The sequence below is a fragment of the Peromyscus eremicus genome, chromosome 17, assembly GCF_949786415.1.
Source record: "Peromyscus eremicus chromosome 17, PerEre_H2_v1, whole genome shotgun sequence".
In the NCBI taxonomy this organism is placed as follows: domain Eukaryota; kingdom Metazoa; phylum Chordata; class Mammalia; order Rodentia; family Cricetidae; genus Peromyscus; species Peromyscus eremicus.
Genome location: NC_081433.1, coordinates 30,624,301 through 30,638,652, shown reverse-complemented (window position 1 = coordinate 30,638,652; position 14,352 = coordinate 30,624,301). Strand labels below are relative to the sequence as shown.

Here is a 14,352-nt window from a genome sequence, read left to right as displayed (position 1 = left end):
GCTACAAATGGCGTCTAACGTGGTGGCAAGAGTTTCCACCTAAAAACTGAGAAAAAAGATTCTAAAATGGAGCTAAAAACAGTTCCGAATTGTCTCTCTCAAATGAGCGGCAGCTGCCGGTTTGAACTACTTGTTGGTTCCTAGCGTGCGCGCTCGACCTGCAGTATGGTGAAAATGGGAATGAGGCCTCTGCAAGTGGCACATTAAGCTGCATGGTGGATTTAGCCTTTGCTAGTACAAAACAAGAGGTTTCTGGGCTACACGCTGCTTGGATAAAAGCATAGACCCACGATAGCTCCCAGAGCTGGTGGTAAACTACCACTGCCATGTTGGGAAGCTGAGGTGGGCAGAGCCAGCAGCCACAGCTGCTGCAGTTTAAAGCAATAGATTCACAATAAGACAGATTCAGATGTAATAGTTTACAATGTGTGTAAAATATACGTAGGCTTGAAAGAGACAAAGAGGTGATATATACAGTTATATAAAAAATACATAGTTTAAAAAAATAAAGTCTTTAAAGAGACAGTAAAGTTAATGTAAAATAAGCCACGTAAAGATGAATATTACACAGAGAATCTGGACTGTGTTGTCTTTGGGATTCTTAACTGCAGAGAGATATTTGATTGTAAAGGAAGCTGAGTTAAACCAATATGTATATTTTAAAGATACCTTGACTTCAAAATTTGGATGTAAGGATGTGTTGCCTTGGAAAGGAGACTCTGCTTTTGTTCCCACAGAAAGCCAGAGACTATGGATTTGTTCAAGATTAAGATATATCAGGTTTGACCAGCCAAGACCCCCTGAAAGGTCTCCGATGACACCATGGCCCAGATGATCCAACATCCAGAATGGTTTAAAGGCAACTGACTCAGACAATACAGCCTCATGGACTATTCCATAATCCTAAAATTTTCTTTGTGTCCCCATAAGATACAGTGCCCCCCTCCAGCAGGAAGTAGTAAGAGAAGCTACGCCCAAATTCCCAAATTATATGTAATTTTACTTTGTTAAGGTTAAAACCTTCCTTTTTGAAAAAAAAAAAGGGGAAGTGCTGTGGGATGGTCTATATGTCAAGTGTTTTGCTGATTGGTCAATAAATAAATCACTGATTGGCCAGGGGCCAGGCAGGAAGTATAGGCGGGACAAGGAGGAGAATAGAGAGAAGAGGAAGGCAGAAGGAGACACTGCCAGCCGCCACAATGACCAACAGCGTGTGAAGGTGCCAGTAAGCCACGAGCCATGTGGCAAGGTATAGATTTGTAGAAATGGATTAATTTAAGCTGTAAGAACAGTTAGCAAGAAGCCTGCCATGACCATACAGTTTGTAAGCAATATAAGTCTCTCTGTTTACTTGGTCGGGTCTGAGAGGCTGTAGGACTGGCAGGTGAGAGAGATTTGTCCCAACTGTGGGCCAGGCAGGAAAACTTTAGCAACACTCCTAAAGTTTCTATTTTCACCTACACAGCCACAGTCATTTGTTATGACAACCCTTGGAAAGACATTTTCAGTTCTACCTTCTCTCCAACCTTCATTCCAATAATCAGCACACAGCTCCTTCTTCATTTGAGGACGTGCAACAGCTCGGCTTAGGCATCTAAGATAATTATATTGCCATCCACATATAATGGGGAAGTATAAGACCAGACCTAATATAACTTTAACTTGAACATCCATTACATTGTCTTGAAGTTTCCTGCTAGACTGGACACCATAAGCTAATCTCTCTGTAGGTATTTGAAATCACAACACATACTCTTAAAGTTCTCCAGCACATTCTGATCTTATTCCTGTCCCTTCTGACTTCTGAAGTAAGATCCAAAATCGGTGTGATGATTGTTCAATAACCAAAAAATCTTGGCTATGCATTTCATATACTAAAAATTTCACTAAGTTATAAAGCATCAGGTCTTTTTTCAGAAGTTTATCATGTTGTGAAGTCTTTCTGGTCAAAGTGCAACTAATTAAACACACACTTAAATATCCACATTCAGGATATAAATATGACAACTATCATTATAATAAATTTAACCCTTTAAGAAAATGACAACAGAGAAGAGAGATAGGGAAGGAGAGAGAGAGAGAGAGAGAGAGAGAGAGAGAGAGAGAGAGAGAGAGAGAAAGAGAGAAGAAGAAGGAGGAGGAGGAGGAGGAGGAGGAGGAGGAGGAGGAGGAGGGGGGGGGGAGGAAGGGATGAAGAGAGAGAGGGAAAGAGAGAAGCCCAGAGACAGAAAGTGATTACAAGCTTGAAGAAGGATTATAGCAATAGAGATGTTTCTCTGGGTATACTTATTATAAACTGAAAATATCAAAATCAATAAAGCAATGAATATACCTAACCTCCGAATCCCCCACATGCAGCAACACAGCACACTGTGCCTTAGCACCTCCTCTCCTCTGGACTCAAGGCTGGCTGGGTGCAGTCTCCTGCTTCTGCTTTTCTGCGTTTCGAGAGGGTACAAGTTTGCATGTCACTGCCACGAGAGAGAAAAACAAACTCAAAGGTCAAACATCCCGGTTCAGTCTCTATTGAGTATGTTTTGCTTCTGTAGCATTGTATGGTTAAAGACCGTTAAGTCAAAGCACTGTAGGCTGAGAACTGTCTGTATCTGTAATTGTTAATTGGTCATTTGTAACTTTAAAGAAAGAGTTGTGCATGAAGAACTTTCATTATTTATTTAGGGATCTGCTGTGGCTTTACTGGCATTTCTGTGAATGTGTTGCTTTCTTCTTTAAGTGAAATATATTTCAAATTTAAAGAAAGACTATTTACAGAAAATTATTGCTAAGTGGCCACAGATGCTCCACCACCTGGACTTGTAAGATGTCAATATTTACCATATTGACTACAGATTTGATCTGAGTGCTACAAAGGCCTCACTGTAACCACTTTCCAGGCTGCTTAGGGTATAAGCCTTTAACATAGAATACGTTTTTACTTTCTTTTATGATTTTATGCATTTATTGTATACTTGTACACATAAACAATAGATTGTATTTTTTTGTGTGTAATACACCATAAATTATATTATAATCTCTCATTTTCAGTTCGGTCTTTATCTTGAACTCTGTAAGTTTATTTTGGTTTAAGTTAATTTGATTCCTATTTCTTGTGTGTGTAGTGTTTTTGACAATTATAAAGATATAATTAATATAATAAATCATTCAGTAGGTGATAGTCCTGACCTGGGTTTATCTCACCTGACTCTGGGAAAAGTCTGTATTAATGGAACTTTATAGGAGAATTAAAGAAATCTAGCCAGAATCTGTATAAAATATATAAAATATATATAAAATATAGGTAATATATATGACAAAAATTCCCAGTAGAAAGAATCTGTCTCGCTAAACATGTTAGTGTGCTAAAAGGATATTCATGTTATTTTTGTTCATATATCATATATTCACATATCTATAAGCTATCTAAATTCAGAAGAAATTATGATCTTCAGTCTTTCAGACAAATATTACAGTTGAGGGGGTATAAAATGCCCTGGCTGGGGCTTATGAGCTTCTGTCTGTCATGAAAACAGCCCCTACTGGTACTAGGCCTTACACTCAGGCATTCCTATCTGAGAGAAAAGTACCCTCCCACTGAGTTACATCCTTAGCCTTGTTTTGTGCTTCTCATTTCAAGACAGGATCTCACTAAGCTCCCCAGCCTGACCTTGAACTCACTCTTGTAGCAAAGACAGACCTTGAATTTTTTAATCCTCCTACTTCAGTCTCACAAGCAGCTGACTCAGAGAAGGAGATGCCAGTTCTCCATCGAGCCTGTCTCCTAACTCCAAAATGGCCAAGGGTTAGCAGAGAGCTCATCTGCCAAGAATTAGGATATAATTGAAAAAAAAATATTCAGATGATAAGCACGCATTGGCATATTGCAGTCACCCTCTTTATAATTGATGAATTATATAACTATTGAGGGCTTTTTCTTTTCTTTTGAAATTAGTTTTTAAATCTTTGACAGTCTCTTACTTGCATACAATGAATTGATATCATACTCTTTCTACCTCCATTACCTTCTCCTCTGTCCTTTCCGTTTCTGGTAACTTCCTTATGCTTCCCAAGTAGACCTTTCTATTTCCATTTGTGTGTCCGTGTGCCAGTGTGTGCGTGTGTGTGTGCCTGTGTGTGCATGTCTGTGTGCATATGTCTGTGTGCTTGTATGTGTCTGTGTATGTGTGCATTTACACCAGTCTAGTGCAGTTAGTCACAGATTCTGTGTTCATAATTGCCTTGGCCATACCATATCCAGCAGACAGCATTTTATAACACTCATTCCCATCCTCCACCTCTTACATCCCTGACACCTGATCTTCTGGGATGTCCCCTGGACCTTGGAGGGGGTAAAATAGATGGCTCACTAAGGGCTGTTTCTGATATAACATGCCCCTTTCTTAGGTATGCAATGTCATCTTCTAGTTCATATATCTCATAATGTGGTTTGCTGGGCCAGCAACATCAACACCACCTGGGGACTTGTTGCACATGGGAATTATAAGGTTTTACTCAGGCCCTACTTAATATGAGGCCAGAAATTTGGAATTTTGCTGCATATTGAGAATTAAGAACCACTGCTCCAGGGCCAGCAAGGCTCACCAATGGCATCTGTTGAGGAGGAAGACACTAAGAGTGCTTACATACACAAGTTTGGGGACAACCAAGCCTACATAATCAAATGTTTGAATATGTCAGTTTGTCCCTAGATTGCACATTAAGTATATTATGTCTGGATATACTCAACTTTGTAAAGATGAACGCTCAAGCATAACACTACTGAGCACAATGTGATTCTATTAAGATAGAGAACTTTATACAATCATTCTTAGAATATTCTCTTATTTTCTTAGGCGCTTGCTATAAGTGATTAGGTCACTCATGGATTTTTCTCAGTAGTTGAGAGTTTAGATCCTGTCATAACAGGTTATTTATATTTCAAAAATGTTCAATCTTTGCCTGAGTGAGAAATAGATTTGTGCTTTGGCATGATTTCATTAATTCTGTAGAAGCAAGAACATAGTTATAATAATGTCCATCTACATGCCACACCACCTGTTATGCTTCTGTGTGGCTCATGAGGTCAGTCAGGTTATGGGAAAGTTTCATTGAGTTGTTAAATTACTGTTTCAACAAAGTTTGGTTGAATTAGGAGACAATGCCACTGAATATTTCTTAAATAAAATGAACTCTGAAAACTAAAACCATACATCCCATTTGGACACTAGAGAACTATTTGTTATTTTTATTTTATGAGTCTTACATGTGTGTATGTCTGTGCAACATGTAGGTGCCTTGTTCCCACAGAGGCTAGAAAGGAGCCATCAAATTCCCTGGAAATACAGGGATAGATGTGTAGATGTTACAAATGGGTTATGGGTCATTCACTGGTCCTCTGGAAGAGAAGCAAGTGCCCTAACCATTGAGCAATCCCTCCAGCACTCTCTGGATTGTTTTATAATTTAGTATTACTCAGACCTTCAATTGAAAGACTGCCTTTAAATATTACTTTATATCATATATATCAAGTATCTTAAATGTATATATATATATATATTATAGATTAATTATTAAATTATACATTGAAATAGACCTACTAATTGGGTATTATGATTATGAGAGATGATGATATTGTTTAGCATAAGTTTTTTAACTGTTTTATTCTTTGATATTTTATACATATAAGGAATTGTGGTCATGTTTCACACCCCAAATTACCTCCTTTCACCAACCACTCTCCCAGTCAAACCCTTTCCTACTTTCCTGTCTATTTTTGTGTATATACAGTTCACTGGGTTTATTTAGCATTACTTGCCTGGGCACATGTGGAATATTATTTACTGGTACATGGGCAACTTATCAGAGCCTACACCACTGAAGAAAGTGGCATCTGCTCCCCAGAGAGGTGAGAAATTGTAAACATTTGGAGGAAAAAAATCTATGAGTCATACAGTAAGGAATGTTCTTGATAGTTATAAATTTAACTACTTGCTTTTCTCTGAATAAGATACACAGTTTGACAATCTACTTTCTTGTTTATGGTGTAAGATATCTGCTCTTGATCCTTTAAGTTGTCGAGAGTCATTGGATTACACATTAGTAAATTAGGAAAATAATGACAAACTCTGTATCACAATTTCACATAACATGAAAATTTATAAAACTACAATAACTGGTACGTCTCAAGCATCGAAGTCATTGGAACAATTTTTGAAGTATTCTAACATATTTAAAGGTAACTTCAAATCAGCTTTACAGTGAAGCAATGCTTGCAATTAAACTCTTTTGCCAATAGGTGGCATAAAAAGTTTAATATTTATTCCAATAGTTTCACTTACTGAAGAAATGAATCAAAACACTTTCTTAAAAAGAAATAAAGGTTTCAAACAGCCAACTCATGCAATGAGCACATACAGGGTCGCTTGGCTCGGCCTGGGAGGAGGGGACTGGACCTGCCTGGACTGAGTCTACCAGGTTGATCTCAGTCCTCGGGGGAGGCTTTGCCCTGGAGGAGGTGGGAATAGGGGGTAGGCTGGGGGGAAGGGGATTGGGGCAGGAGGGGGGAGAACAAAGGAATCCGTGCCTGATATGTAGAACTGAACTGTATTGCAAAATAAAATAAAATAAAATTTAAAAAAGCAAACAAAAAAAAAGAAAAAGAAATAAAGGTAACAGGGTTCAACCCCAGCCATCTCAAAAAAATGAAAAGAATTAGTGAAATAATGTGTGCATAATCAGTCTTTGCTACCTGTTTTACAGCTACTCTTAAGAGAGTTCGACTGGTTGATGGCAGTGGACCTCATGAGGGCAGAGTGGAGGTCTTCCATGAAGGCCGGTGGGGCACAGTCTGTGATGATCGTTGGGATATCCGTGCCGGACAAGTAGTCTGCAGGAGTCTAGGATACCAAGATGTTCAAGCCGTGCACAATAGAGCTCACTTTGGACAAGGTAATCTAAAATCTGCTTGTTTCTTTAAAACTTGAGGTAGGCTTTTTAAAAACATTTTTTTGGGGGAATTTCAAACATGAGGACTGAATGTACATCACTATCTCTCCTCCATTCCTCCTCCATTCCTATATATATTGCTTCCTGACAACCTAATATTTAAATTGCATTTATGCTTGGTTGGTTATTTGGCAAAGCAAGCAATGTCATTGGCCAGAAAGATCAAGAGGGATAAGGATGAGGGAGTCATTGATGGATCATAGTACATCGTCAGTGGCTGAGTTTTCACAACTGATTCTAGAGACATCTGTTCAACGTTTTTGTAGACACACAATCTGTCCTCGGTGGGCTTCGAGGAGGGTCCCAGACTCTGTTTGAGTCCCACAGGAGTGAGGTATTTATTCCCCTCATTTAGGTTGAAAAACTTCTTAGGCCACATACATGTTAATGTATCTCACTGAGATGGCAGCAACCAGTTCTGGGACTGCATAAAATAACTTGGAAGATAATTTACATTGGAAAATATACTTAAATGTATGTCCTTGAAATTTTCACTGTAAATTGGTCTTTCTAAATTAGCATCTTATAATAAGTCTTATGTGTAATTAAGCATCTACAAATGCTTTGATTCTGGATGACAAAGAGATTAGGGAAACATGTACACACTTGCATTTTCATCTATATTTTCTAGTTATTCCAGCCTTCAAACCAGTTTCCCTGAAGTTATGATTTTTTTGTTGTTGTTGACTTTTTCTTTTTTTTAATAAAAATTTTTTTTAGAGCCAGGTGGTGGTGGCACACGCCCTTAATCCCAGCACTCAGGAGGCAGAGCCAGACCGATCTCTGTGAGTTTGAAGCCAGCCCAGGCTACAGATTGAGTTCCAGGAAAAGTGCAAAGCTACACAAAGAAACCCTGTCTCAAAAAAAAAAAAAAAAAGATTTTTTTTATTCATTTTACATACCAATCAAAGATCTCCCTCTTCCCTCCTTCCACCCCTCCTCCAGCCTCCCTGTCCCAATCTGCCCCCCATTCCCTCCTATAAGAAGATAAGGCCTCCCATGGAGAGGTACACTTAGCAGAGGCAGGTCCAAGCCCCTCCTCCTGCCTCAAGGCTGAGCAAGGTGTCCCATCATAGGTAGTGGGCTCCGAACAGCCTGCTAATGCACCAGGGATGGATTCTGATCTTACTGCCAGGGGGCCCCTTAAGCAGATCAAGCTACACACTGTCTCTCTATGCAGAGGGCCTAGTCCAGTCCGATGCAGGCTCCACAGCTGTTGATCTAAATGTCATGAGTTCCCACTAGTTTGGTTTGGTTGTCTCTGTAGGTTTCTCCATCATGATCTTGATGCCCTTGCTCACAGAATCCCTCTTCTCTCTCCAACTGGATTCCTAGAGCTCTGCCTGGTGTTTGGCTGTGGATCTCTGCATCTGCTTCCATCAGTTACTGGAGAAAGACTCTATGAAGACAGTTAGGGTTTTCACCAATCTGACTAATAGCTTTATTATTCCTGATGCATGTGGTCAATCAGAAAAAAAGAAATAGAGAAGAAATTTATGTAAAATTATAAAGATAAAATAATATTTCCTCTCGTTTATATTTCTAAAATTGAACATATATCAAATTATCATATTACAATACTAGGATAAGATTAAATGCTTAATATTACCATAAGAGGTATGACTTGGTGATATGATACTACAATTTAGTGATAACTGTGAGCCCGATGTAATGCTGAGCACATTAATAGAATTGACAATGTGTCACAATTACATCTTTCCTTAGATAAATTCTCATAATAGGTAATAAGAGACGGATTTGATCAGGGATCTCAGGTTATAAGTCTTCTGGTGAAGAAACCAAATATAAGAAAACAGATTCCTGGTATGCAGAGTTTGTGTACCCAAATTAAATTCCTGATTATCTATTTTTATTTAATTTGTGCTATAAAAGGTGAATTGGAGAAACAAAGGAAATAGAAAATATCTATATTTACCATAATACAATGGATTGGTGTGGCTACAAACTTCCCATCCCTTCCACACACACCTTCAGGACTTCTATTCTACCTCATAAGTTGTGAGTTTATCTAGTATGGGGTTCCACACCCACACTCAGAGCACTGGAAATGCTAGGGCAAGAAGATATGAAGTCAAAGACAGCCTAGGCTACCTATTAAGACCTCTCTCAAACAAATGAAAATAGAAATAATGATATGTGAAGATGTTAAGCATTCTTCTGTGCTTAAATTTGCTTTTCAGAGTGAAATACTTCCAGTCAATAGGTTAATTTTTATAAGACAAGAGTTAAAAGAACTGAACTGACAATGTGAGTTTCCATATGTTGTAGAGGAAACTAAACATCTGTTGGATTTTAAAAAATAGACAGAATGGAAATCTGTTTATTTTAAATAAATATGTAGAACATCTTCAAACACTTTGCCACCTATGAAGTCAATATCTCTGGATTAACAGAATATGCGATTTCTGCCTCAGTGTCTTTTTACCTGGCAAATGGCTGACCCTACTTCTGGTTTAGAATAACGACATGTAGATAGCCTTTATTCTCAAGCTTGATCTTCATTGAAAAAACAAAGCCAAATCTTCATTTCGATTTGTTTCATTAAGACACATACAGTTAATTCATGTTTCATATCTTCAGGTGAACCTTACATCTAATACAGAAAGACCACCACATTCAATGTGACATAAGTAGAGAGATTTTAATTTGGGAGATCTAATAAGCTTTGACAAAATACATTGTGATTCTGCGCCTATTTGTCTGAGTATGTAGATTTGCTATAGATTACAAATATGTTTTTTAATTGAGCCTTACAACCTAGGGGGAGACAGCACTGGGAAAGGGCATGATCCTAATGTTGCCCTAACTATGAGGACTAGCTTCCCAAGTCAAATATTGCAGAGAGGCCATCCCTAGGCATATTGAGGGGCATACCTCACCATGTAGGGGATTCTAAATCCAGTCAAGTTGACAATAAAGTTCAATTGTCACATGGTTCTTCTAAGCTTGTACTCATTCCAAGGAAATACACTTCTGAGCACATGGCCTGAAAATGCTTTTTCTTCTGGCAAAGAGTGAAATGACAGGATTTAGCATCAAGTGAAATTATTTATGCAGCTAATTAATGACAAATCTCTTAAATGTTCTCTTTCTAACATAACAGAGTTCTTTTCTAATAGGCCTCACTTAACAAGGCTGTGTATGTATGTTATAAGGTAATTCTGAACACTGCCTCAAAACTTCTTCCATAAATCCATACAGTGGACAAGCACATTACTTTTCTTTACACATTTCTGAGCATTTTTTGAAGCCAAATAGAAAGACAAGAAGCTTTAGAACACAGAAGATGGATGTTGAAAGGCAGCTTTGGTACCTTTATCCTCAGCATTTCAATAAACGGAGAACCATGTTGTCACAGATATGTTTAGAATCTTTAGGGCACAAGCATGTGGAACGCACCCACTAGAAGACCTGCCTAGTACTCAGAGGTCTGTGCTCACAAGCAGTACACACTCAACAATTAGAAGTGCATTTGTCACTCTGCTTGAAAGTAGAGCTGGAATTATGTAGAATGATGCAGAATGATACCACACAGTGACATTAGAGCTACTCCATGAGTCAGAAAGGTAAATGCTATTTTCCGTTGGAGGGTGTGTGAAAAGAGGTCTGACAATACTACTCCATGTCAGTCAGACTCTTCCCTCAGTTCTCACCACTAACCCACTGAAAGATGATTAGGAAAATTTAAAGAATGAAGCAAGATGAGATGGGAAACAAAGATAAACAAACCCAAGATGGGTTGTTCTGAAAAATGAAAGCATTTTGAAATTTAAGTGCTGTGGTCTACATCATGGAATATTATATGAGACAGATTTGCCTAGTAAGCTACTTTGGGCTTAGACCCAGTGAACAACTATTTTTGTATGATTTTAGAACTTTGTTCTAATACCTCTCCACTTTTAACTACAGTTCCACCCAGGAGATGGGGGAAAGTCAGTTCTAATTGCAGAATGGAGACAGAAAACCAAACCTAGGGATGTGAATGAATGGCAGGGAGCAAAAGACAAACATGCATGTGAATTTTAATTATTTATTATTTGCTTGAGAAAATATGAAGAATCCAGATAATTTTATATTGTCTATAACTGCCAAAATTTAAATAAAAGGAGAAAAATTTTAATTCATCCACTTGGTATAATTCCCCCATTTCAGAGAGAATGTAGTTTTCTGGACACCGTTTCCTCAACCTACTTTTCTTTTCTTTTCCTTTCTCTTCTTTCAGGTTTCAAAATAGCAAACCTGGCTTACCAGAGATAATCCTTGTTAGCTTTAAGAACAATTAGTTTTGCAGTGGCCAGCGAAATGATTTATTGGAATAAAGCTTAAAGCATGCTCCTTTAGCTAGGTTCTTTCCTTGGCATATGCTGTTTGCGTGAAGTGAAACGTTCTTCATTTTCCTGGGAAGATGAAGCCAGTGAGTTTCAGGTAGTGCGGAGAGTCAGCTGGTGCTGGGCATTGTGGGAGGGAGAAGGACCCCTCATCTCTATGCAGGCTCTCCAACCTCGTTCCAGTGTCTACTCCGTAGCAAACCAGGATGGACTTTTATCAGACAATGGTGCTATCTCCACGAACCTGCTCAAGAAAGTAAGAGTTGAAACAAAAGCAGCTGTTTTCCTTCTCCTAAACTAACAGTGGCACTAAGCTCTAAACTTTAGAACAGAAACAAAAGAAAATTATCATCATAGTGCTGTCTCTTGCAAACTCGTAGCTATTCTTTGTTTTCATATTAACTGCTACCACTTTCCATATTTGGTTTTCCAGTGAATTTTTTTTTAAATGCTAAAGAAGAGAGGTAGCAATCCAAATTTATCTCTGCATCTTTGACCTGTTTTGCAGTGAATGGTCATAAAAATAATCCCAAAGATAAAGGCAATGTCACTCATAATGTCCCTCAACATTAAAGATTTGGAAATGTAGTGGCTGGCACTGTAGCACTTTTTGTAAAGCACTTGCAAGGTAACCATGAGAACCTGAGTTCATAGTCCAGCATCTACATAAAAACCCAAGTAGTGGCAGCATGCATTTATAACACTCGTACTGGGAGTGATAGAGATGAGCAGATCTCCAGAGCTCAATGGCCATCCAGTTTTGCTGAACCTATGAGCTCCAGGTTCACTGACAGACTCTGTCTCAAAACATAAGATGAAGAGTAATCAAGAATGATATCTGAGTTGACCTGTGGCCTCCACACACATGCACTCAGATGTACACATACCTGCACCCAAATATGCACACACCTGCTTCCTATCCACCCCCAGCATAAATATTTTGTAAAAAGTTTTGAAATGTAAATATTTGAATGTGGATATTATTGAATAGATCATGGAGTCTATCTACCCTGCCTGTTTTATTAGTTATAGTAGCAAAGGCAGAACCAAGTGTACTTTGCTGTCATTTATCTTACTGTATAATCCCCTTTGAGGATTACAGGTAGGTGCTTTTGAGAAACATATACAATACCCCAAACTATTTTCTGTAGTTTAAGTATAGCTAGTATATATTAAGATCAATCTACATGAGTCTATTAAATGGGTAACAGAATTTATTAAGATATAAATTGAGGAAATACACTCACAAATACAGAATGGAGTAGACAGCTGAAATTGTCCTCTGATCTGACTGGTAGCAAATCCTCCTTGCAGGAAGAAGCAGGGAGAAGAGACAAGTGACCCTTCTCCCTTCCCTTATAAGAGGTCAGATACAAAGGCAGGAAGCACCACCTCCTTTGGCCCTATAACCCAAGGTCATGGGTGGAGCAAATACCACTACAAGTTTAGATCACAAAACTAGCCCAAATTTTCAGTCATCAAGCAGGCAAGGATTTTTTGGCGAGTTAATGTTTTAATCCAGCACCCATAGTTTTTTTTTTTTTTTTACTAGACAGAGTCATTCTAAATTCTTTGTCAGTGAAATTTTTTCCCCTAAATAAACTTGCTCATTTACAACCTTAATGTCATAGAATACCAAAACCAAATGGAATCTCATAATCATGTTAGCCCTGCTTTTTGATTCAATATAGGACAAAAATTAAGGGAAGTATGTAGTCTTTCAGAACCACAAAACAAGACTCTGAACTGCAGGGCTAACATCTTCTATTCTATTTTGATACCAATGGTATTTCAGTTTCAATACAAAGCATTGTTTTCTCTCAAAGAAAAGTCTTTACATGATACACTTCAAAGCTACAAGTCAAAAAAGTGATACAAATTCACATCACACATCTACAACTAGATATAATTAAAACACATGCAGGTACTTCAAGAAAACAGGGATCTTTTGGTTAACCAGTCCATCTACTCAGCAGCTGACAGAAAATCTTATCATTCCACCATGTATCAATTAATATGTGAAATCTGATGATCCTCCTCTCTCTAAAAATGGGATTAATATGAAGATTAAAGATACTTGTCACTCAAAAAAAATGCTGATATTGTTCTTTTTCAAGGCTAAGAGGAAATATAACCACCAAGCAATATAAACCAGAATCAGAAAACTCCAAAAACTATAGACAATGCTTTCATTATTGCTTGCTTTCAGAAACACAAAGGTCTGTTATTTGTTTTCTCTAACAGCTAACAAATTTCAAGAGAAATCAATCATAAATATATGGATGCATACATAGATAGGTGTGGTAGAAAGATGATATATAGGTAGATAGGTAGGTAGGAGACAAATATACAGATAGACAAATGATAGATAACTGTAGCTAGGTCAACTGAGTACTAATTTGGATGGAAGCATATCTACTAAATTCTACACAAGTTACGTATGTTCCCAGTGAGTACAAAGAATATATTATAGACAAACACCCAGCAGTGACTGCAACAACAGCAGAATTCCTTAAATAATTGTTATTATCTAAAGAAACAAAAGCAAATTTACTTTTTAATCTCTTAGTTTTGCATAAAGATAAAATTTCATGAATTTTATGCTACCTTTGCATTAATTTTTAAAGGCAGAAAACCATTTGGAATAAGCTGGAAAATGTGTATTAAATAAAATTTTCCCTTAGGCTCAATAGTTCTGAATATATTAATACAAAAATAAAACAAATATTTATAAATTATTTCCTTACCTCTATTTAGCTTCTGTGTGATGAGTAAATAGTACAGGGTTTTGGTGTCTTCAGGGTTTTGCTTAGCTTTACTCTCTGCTATTTTGAGATAGCTTTGTATCCTCTGAGTCCATTTAGCTTTGAAATGGAAGTATTGCGTTTATTTTAAAAGTTAGAGAATAAACAGAATCAGAGGAGAAATACCTAGGATATCATCTTCAAGCACTGCAAATGTTCCCACAGTTACAGAATCCTTTCTGCTCAGCAAAAGAGAT

General features: G+C 37.7%; 1 protein-coding gene across 1 annotated transcript in view; it reads left to right on the top strand.

Annotated features, from left to right (window-relative positions):
• The window catches only part of Msr1 (macrophage scavenger receptor 1), a 57,191-nt gene extending 45,911 nt beyond the window's left edge, over positions 1 to 11,280 (top strand). The window contains exons 9-10 of the mRNA XM_059245014.1: positions 6,757 to 6,945; positions 11,246 to 11,280. Of these exons, the coding sequence (XP_059100997.1) occupies positions 6,757 to 6,945; positions 11,246 to 11,280 (224 nt within the window). The remainder of the gene's footprint in view (positions 1 to 6,756; positions 6,946 to 11,245) is intronic.
• Positions 11,281 to 14,352: the final 3,072 nt, after the last annotated feature.